We start from the raw sequence: 8,234 nt of genomic DNA, 5'->3' as shown, positions 1-8,234 counted from the left end.
CGGGGGAAAGGTCTTCAAGTTGGGAAGATCCTTGGAGGCTGAACTCCAAGACCAGATCGCCAAGGTGATAGAGCGGCATCTGGATGCTTTCTCATGTTCTGCTTCAGACATGCCGGGAATTGACCCCGACTTCTTGTGCCATCATCTAGCAATGGCAACCGGGTCAGACCGGTGCAACAGAGAAGAAGGAAATTCAACGAGGAGAGAAGACAGGCGATCAGGGATGAAACCCAGAAGCTCCTCGCTGCAGGCCATATCAGGGTGGCTGGCCAATGTCGTACTGGTGAAGAAGAGCAATGGCAAATGGCGCATGTGCGTCGATTTCACTGATCTGAACAAGGCTTGCGCAAAGGATTCGTAACCTTTACCAAGCATAGACGCCCTGGTTGACAGTGCTGCAGGGTGTAAGTTGCTGAGTTTTCTGGATGCCTTCTCGGGGTACAACCAGATAAAGATGCATCCCATGGATGAAGAGAAGACCGCCTTCATGACCGAGAGATCGTGCTACTGCTACAAGGCGACGTCATGTGCAAGCGTACGTGGATGACATGGTCGTGACCTCGCCGGAGAAAAGCAAGCACGTTGCGGACTTGGAGGAGTTGTTCACTACGATCGCCAAGTTTAGGTTAAAGCTGAATCCCGAGAAGTGCATCTTTGGCGTGGAGGCGGGAAAGTTCTTGGGGTTTCTCTTGACTGAAAGAGGAATAGAAGCCAATCCTGATAAGTGTGCTGCCATCTTGGCGATGAGGAGCCCAGCTACCGTGAAGGAAGTGCAGCAACTTACAGGTCCGATGGCCGCCCTGTCTCGTTTCGTGTCAGCCAGCGGAGAGAAGGGCCACCCGTATTTTCAGTGTTTAAGGCGAAACAACAAATTTGCCTGGCCGAAGGAGTGTGAAGAGGCCTTCGTCATGCTTAAAGAGTACTTGGCGAGCCCGCCGGTTTTTTGCAAACCGCTGGTAGGGACCCCTCTCAGATTGTATTTTGCTGTGACTGAGAGGGCGGTGAGTGCGGTGCTCGCCCAAGACCAAGATCAGGCCCAAAAGCCTATTTATTTTGTCAGCAAGGTGTTGCAGGGCCCCGAAGTGAGATATCAGGCCTTGGAGAAAGCTGCACTGGCAGTGGTTTTTTCAGCGAGAAGGTTACGCCACTATTTCCACAGCTCCACAATACTGGTGATGACCGACTTGCCCATCCAGAAGGTTCTGAAGAAGCCCGATGTAGCTGGGAGGATGGTGAAGTGGGCGGTGGAGCTGTCGGAGTTCGATATCAAGTATGAGCCCCGAGGTCCGATCAAGGGGCTGATTTTCGCAGATTTAGTGGTCGAACTCTCGTCAGAAGCGACACGAGTTGAGGGGGATGATTTTCGTTGGGTGCTTTCGGTGGACGGATCGTCGAACCAGCAGGGTAGCGGTGCTGGAGTCATCTTGGAAGGGCCCAACGGCGTGCTGATTGAGCAGTCCCTGAGGTTTTCCTTCAAGGCCAGCAACAACCAAGTAGAGTATGAGGCGCTGATCGCCGGGATCTTGCTTGCCAAGGAGATGGGAGCTAGGGTGCTAATGGCTAAGAGTGACTCGCTGTTAGTCACGGGACAAGTAACAGGCGAGTTCCAGGCTAAAAATCTACAAATGGCGGCTTACCTGGAGTATGTGCAGGAGTTGAAGAGTTCCTTTATCTCCTTTAAAGTGGTGCATGTGCCCAGGGAGCAGAATGCCTGAGCTGACTTGCTAGCCAAGCTCGCCAGTTCAGGCAAGGGGGGTAGGCAGAGGACGGTGATCCAAGAAACTCTGAAGACGCCCAGAGCGTTTGTGGCAGATCACCTGGTTCTTCAAATAAGGAAATTGACAGAGAAAGCGGCGAGGAGTCACAGGTCTTTAACCCAGGAGACCTTAAGATCGCCGAGAATAAGGGTGTGCCGGGAGGAGAAGGTAAACGTGGCACAGGTCTGCGCTACCCATGAGCCAGACACCTGGGTAACACAGTACAAGCGATGCCTGGCGGATGGCCTTCTCCCGCTGGATCCGACGGAGGCCAGGAAGATAAAGAAGAACTCCACCAAGTTCACGATGATTGATGGCGAGTTATATAGGTTTGGGTTCACACACCCACTCCTGGAATGTGTGCACGGAGAGAAATGTACGAGAATCATGGCCGAGCTCCATGAAGGGATCTGCGGAAGTCACATCGGGGGTCGAGCTCTGGCCGCAAGGACCCTCCGTGCAGGTTACTATTGGCCTACAATGAGGGAGGACTGCAAGAGGTATGCACAGTGTTGCAAGCAATGTCAGCAGCACGCCGATTGGCACAAGGCGCCTCCCGAGGAGTTGAAGTCGATTTACAGCCCTTGGCCGTTTCATACATGGGGGATTGACATTCTGGGACCTTTTCCATTGGCGATCAGGCAGATGAAGTACTTGGTGGTGGCAATTGAATATTTCACCAAGTGGATCGAAGCAGAATCAGTGGCCCAGATCACCGCGCACAAGATCGAGAGCTTTGTGTGGAAGAACATCGTGTGCCGATTCGGTGTGCCCAAGCGCCTGGTGTCAGATAACGGGACTCAGTTTGCAAGTCACCTGTTGAAAAAGCTGTGCGAAGGGGTGGGAATTCAGCAAGTATTTTCATCCGTCGAGCACCCTCAGACGAATGGCCAAGTAGAGTCAGCCAATCGGGTATTGCTGAGAGGTTTGAAGAGAAGGCTAGAGAAAGCCAAAGGAAGTTGGGCTGAGGAGGTACCCCGTATAGTTTGGGCGTACCACACCACCGAGCAGTCAGGAACCCATGAGACCCCGTTTAGCCTGGTCTATGGATGCGACGCAATGATTCCAGTGGAAATCCAAGAGAGCTCGCCGAGATTCCAGAATATCCTAGCGGAAGACTCGAATGAGGAAAGAAGGCTGAATCTGGATTTGCTGGATGAGGTCAGGGAGGATGCGAGAGTGAAGGCTGAGGCGGTGAAAAGAGGGATTGAACGAAGGTATAACTCGAGGGTGATGCCAAGGCAGTTTAAAGAAGGCGACCTGGTGATGAGGAAGGCCCACCAGTACGAGATGGAGAACAAGTTGTCGCCTAAGTGGACGGGACCGTTCAGGATAACCGAGGCGCTCGGGAACGGCGCCTACTGCTTAGAAACGTTGGAAGGAGGGGCGATTCCTCGCACCTGGAACGCCACGCACCTCAAGTTATATTATAGTTAAAAGCTTTGTAAGTAAAAACAAACACGAGGAGTTTTGCAAGCTTTCTGTTAAAACAGTTTGAAGGGGGCACTCTTTTTTCCCTAAGGAGGGTTTTTAATGAGGCCACCCAATAAAGAAGAGTTTTCAAAGTTTGAAGTGTTTTAGATTGCATGCTTGTTGTTTTTCCGAAAAGTTTTGAAGAAAGACCTTGTCTCTTATATGTGATTTAAGACGAGTTGAAGTTATGTTGCATGCTTTCTAAAGAGTTTTGAGTCCCTATCGCTTTTCGGCGATTAGCAGCATCAGTTAAAGTTTTAAAAGTCCTCATCATCTTTCGGCGATCGGAGGCACCAGTTAAAAGACCTCAACGCCCTCGCGCGTCCTGAGGCGAGAAAGAGATAAAGACCTCCTCGCCGTCGAGCGAGTGCAGGCGAGAAAGAGTAAAAAGTCCTCAGTGCTTCCAGGGGAGAGGAGATGTAGCCTCTGTAGCAATGCAGAGGCACCAGTGAAAAGTCCTCAATGTTTCCAGGGGAGAGAAGATGTAGCCTCTGGAGCAATGTAGAGGCACCAGTAAAAAGTCCTCAGTGTTTCCAGGGGAGCGAAGATGTAGCCCCTGGGGCAATGTAGAGGCACGAGTTAAAGACCTTCTCGCCGTCGAGCGAGTTCAGGCAAGATAAAATCCTTCTCGTCACGAACGAGTTCAGGTACGGTGTGGAGGGTGGAAGAAGTTTAAAGCACAGCTAAGGTAGGTTCGAAGAGAACACATAGCTATCCAGCTTACTGTTCTGAAAGTCAGGGAAGGTAGAGAAGGATCCGAAAGGCGCCTCTACCCCCAGATGAGGGAGCAATGGCCAAGCTATGAAGGCAAGAGGAAACTGGTATCGCCAAGACTCTTTGGCGATCAGAAGAAATTCAAGCGATGGCAAGAGTTAAGGCTCGTTTTGATAAGGCGGATCGGGTGAGCTATGTTTTAAACTATTAGTTGGGTTGAAACTCGTTGTTTGGAAAGTGGTTTCGCGTTGAGGTTCATTATCTTAAAAGTCCACAAGTTGTTAGAAGACTATCGTTCGAAAGTTGGTAGTTTGAAGCAGTTAGTGAACAGTCGCACTCGCAGAATTGCTAAGTCAATTTCGTTTAAGCGATTTATACAAGAAGAAATAAAGCTAACGGGGAGATTATATAAAGAAGCAGGAAATGTCATAACACCGTGGCATCAGTTCAAAATACATGTACCAAAAAGGGAAAAATTATTACAAGTAAGTGTGTGTAAGAGAGAAAACAGATGAATAAGTGATGGAGGGAAGCAGCTAGTCTTCAGAAGGAACGATCTTCCCATCCACCACTTCATTGTTTAGTGACACCATGGAGAGATCCAAATCAGGGTACTGGCAGGCAAATTGCTCCAGGGCGGCGTCAAACCCAGCAGCGAGGATTTGGGCGGAGCTCAGCTCGAGCTCTTTAGTTTGCTTCTTGAGCCCCTCGGTCTGCTGCTCTAACTCATTAGCTCGTTTCTTTAGTTCTTCAGTTGTTTCACGAGCTTGAAGGAGGTCTTCAGTAACCTTCTTGTTTTCCGCCTGCGCCTGGGCCAGCTCTGCGGCGATCTTTTCATTTTCCTTTTTGGCCTCAGCAAGCTTAGACATGATCTCTCTCTTTTTCAACTTTTCCCAAGAGGACCTCCCGATCTACTGACCTCTTCTCAAGGCTTTCTACCTTGGTTGCATCTGCTTTGATCGACGCCTCCAGGTCAGCCACCTTGAGACGGTAGGGGACCAGTTTGCTCTCCAGCTCAATTTTCTCTTGAGCTAAGAGGTGCACCCTATGGCGTAGATCGGTGGCCTCCTTGCGCGCCACCCTCAGCTCAGTGCTCATAGCGTCCTCCACTCTCGAATGGTCGATCTCTGCCAGCATAAGGTTGCAAGACAACTTCTCCACCTCGATCCTTATTAGGCGATTCTCCTCTTGGAGCACGGAGATGTTGTCCTGAAGTTTCTTGCTTGAACTCTCCACAGCCTTTGATATGATGGAGGGGAGGTCCTCTGCCATCATTCTGAGTTTGGCCGTGAAGGGTTCCCAGATTCCCTTAGCCGCGAGGGGAAGGGTTGCAACCGCTGTTTGTGGAGGCGCTGAAGGAGCCTGCTGCTAGCTCTCACCACCGCCCTCTTGGATTGGTTGTTGAGTTGGAGCTTCTTGGCGTGGTGGTGACGAGGGGGACTCAGTAGTTTCTTGCTTGAACTCTCCACAGCCTTTGATATGATGGAGGGGAGGTCCTCTGCCATCATTCTGAGTTTGGCCGTGAAGGGTTCCCAGATTCCCTTAGCCGCGAGGGGAAGGGTTGCAACCGCTGTTTGTGGAGGCGCTGAAGGAGCCTGCTGCTAGCTCTCACCACCGCCCTCTTGGATTGGTTGTTGAGTTGGAGCTTCTTGGCGTGGTGGTGACGAGGGGGACTCAGTGATGATGATTGGCGAGTTGTGAGCACCTTCGTCCCCGCCTGGTGCAGTTTCCGCAATTGAGGCAGTTGAAGGAGGACCCTCTCCAGCGGATATGAATGGCGTGGAGGCACTCGGAGGGTTCTCCATGAAGTTGGGCTCAGTAGCCTCAACCGCGGGAAATGCAGCCGCCAAGGGTACTGCTTGAACTGGCGGAGTCGCAGTTGGGGGAGTAGGCGGTGTTGGAATTGGAGCTGGTGGAGAAGGCGGTGTTGGTGTTGGAAGAGGAGGTGGAGCAGGTGGTGAAGAAGGTGCCACCCTTCTCCTTTTGGTGATGAGGCTATCCTGAGTTGCCTCATTGTCCTCTTCTTCATCACTTACCACCTGAGGAGTTTTCCTCTTTGGCTTCCTGAGGATGAGTTTCTTGCGTTGTTGGGAGGGCAAGGCTTCTGAACGAGCTGGGCCTTGAGGGGGCGATCTGCCCTGAGCAGCGGCGATCTCCACCACTGAGTTGGGCACAGTCTGGGAGCCCGACGCCAACCCATGAGATCTGCATAATGCGAAGGTATACAGGTCAGCTCAAAGACAAAGATAAACACATGGGTAAGTATGCAAATGAGACAAACAAGTGGTGCAGAAAATAAAGACCAAGTCTAGTGCGCAACAGACAAGACGCTCAGTAACAGATAACAGAGGTGCAACACAGGGCAATAACTTAGATGTTAAGGTAAGCACTAACCTATGCGAGCCTCGAGTTGGCCCTCGAAGAACTCAAAGGAGATGATCGCAGAAGTGAGAAAGGTAATGTTCGCGGCTGCCACGCTCTTCCAGAAGAGGCACAGGTCCTTGTCCAAAGCGCCCATGTTGTCGGGGCTTCTGGGTTTTCTAAAGCTTCCCTTGGAGTCTTTATTTCCCTTGTTTACCCAGTACAAGGGAAAACCGTCGAGCAGCGAAGTGTCCTGATCATTCTGGCACACTTGGACGAATTTTCCTTTCCAATCCTTATAAGATTGTTGGAAGATAGAAAGGATCAACCTCCCAGCGATTCCATTCAGGCTCACCCAAAGGCGATCTCCGGGGTTCTTGGCCTCGAACAAGAAGAGGAACACGTCTACCGAGGCCGGTAGTCCCAAATGTGCGCATATAATTTGAAACGCCCGCACGAATGCCCAGCTGTTCGGATGGAGCTGGGCGGCGGCAATGTCGAGCTCGGTTAGTAGTTCCCGTTCGAAACGGGTAAAGGGGAACCTAAGTTTCACCTTCTTGAATAAGGTGGTGTACACAAAGCAGAACAACTCGCCGTTGTTCCCTTTGTCATCTGCGCAGACTGGCACGTCGGGGGGGCAAGGCAGCACTGTCAGTTTGTCATCGTGCTCCTTATGGAACGAAAGGTTGGGCTCGTCCCCTTTCTTCTATCGAAGCACTGCCACAACAGAGTTTACTAAGGAGGTCTCCTTCAGTAAAGTTGAAGTGGCCCATGGATATAACTTCTTATAGTCTGGGGAAGGAATAGAGGCACCTCCGGCGATGGGTGGAGTTTCTTGAGCAAGGTTGGGGTGAGAGGTTGCAGGCCTCTCAGCCTAGGAGGAGGAAGCACCAGGTGCTCGCGGTGGGTTATGACCTTGAGATGGAGGGTTTCGTGACGAGGGAGGAGGATTCGCGGTGGTCTTTGTTCGAGCCATCGCAGGAACTGCAAAGGAAAAAAGAAAAGAAAGGTGAGCGAAGGTTGCAAAGGTCGACTTGATTATGAACAAAGGATGAAAAAGACGAACGAACGAAAGTTCGTTATGATGGGAGAAATGGAAGACGAAGCCCTAAGTGCGAAAAGGGAGAAGAAGAAGAAACAACCCACAGCGTATGCACCAGGCAGTTAATGGATGATGCGAATCGGTTAAAATGCAGCAGATATCAACAAAAGAAGTAAAGGGAGTACCTTTCGATGATCAGACGAACGCTGAAGGAAGTTGGGGATTCAGAGAGTTGAAGAGCGTCGTGGGTTTTGCAGAAGAAACTCAGAGCGTTTGAGAAGGCAAAGAGATGATGGAACAGTAGAAATGAAATGGGTTTAAGGGTTTTTCAAATGATTTTTGGAAGCGTAAACGACAGCTAAAGATGACCGTTGATGAAGCCACGTGTCAGGCGATTGGGAAAGTGTTTGGTGGAGCGTCAGGAAAGCAGAAAGTACGAACGTTTGGAATTCTGCGCCAGCGCCACGTAGATCGGTAGTGACGTGACTCCTTTAGTCTTTTCGCTGGACAAGTCTTCGCTTAAGACTGGGGGGCTTGTGTACCGCCCTGGTAGTCGGAAGTGATGACGTGGCATCGAGCTATTATATAGGCGTGTTGAGCAGGACACCTGATTGGCAGAAGGGAAGGAAGTCGGGGGGCTCGTGTACTCGCCGGTTATTAAGTTGGCGTCCTCCGATCTCCAGCATGCCTAAACTGGCAGTCACCGGGTTGAAGATGAAGTCGCCAGATGTGAACCCAGGCGACCAAGTGATTAGAGATCGCCGAAACAAGGACATCACCGAAGATGAAGTCAGATAGTCATTTCCTAGCTAGCCAGAGGATGAGCTCAAGAGACAGCTTACCCGAACATACACGGTGAAGCAAGTAGAGTAGATCATGAAGGCGGC

General features: G+C 50.9%; 1 protein-coding gene across 1 annotated transcript; it reads right to left on the bottom strand.

Moving 5' to 3' along the window:
• Positions 1-5,545: 5,545 nt before the first annotated feature.
• LOC137839293 (predicted GPI-anchored protein 58) lies at positions 5,546-6,462 on the bottom strand. The gene is made up of 2 exons (XM_068648414.1): positions 6,440-6,462; positions 5,546-6,149 (listed from the first exon to the last, which is right to left on the bottom strand). The coding sequence occupies exons 1-2, from the start codon at positions 6,460-6,462 to the stop codon at positions 5,546-5,548; spliced, it is 627 nt and encodes a 208-aa protein (XP_068504515.1).
• Between the last annotated feature and the right edge of the window lie 1,772 nt (positions 6,463-8,234).

The sequence above is a fragment of the Phaseolus vulgaris genome, chromosome 3 (genome assembly GCF_000499845.2).
Source record: "Phaseolus vulgaris cultivar G19833 chromosome 3, P. vulgaris v2.0, whole genome shotgun sequence".
Lineage (NCBI taxonomy): Eukaryota > Viridiplantae > Streptophyta > Magnoliopsida > Fabales > Fabaceae > Phaseolus > Phaseolus vulgaris.
Note: the sequence above shows the minus strand (reverse complement) of the source record. Positions and strands in the feature narration are given on the sequence as shown.

Bases quoted from the DNA above. Each gene is read 5' to 3' on its own strand.
- LOC137839293 (XM_068648414.1), bottom strand. From the start codon at position 6,462: ATGGGCGCTTTGGACAAGGACCT. The intron at 6,150-6,439 runs GTGCCTCTTCTG...CGCATTATGCAG, and splicing joins GGCGCTTTGGACAAGGACCT to ATCTCATGGGTTGGCGTCGG.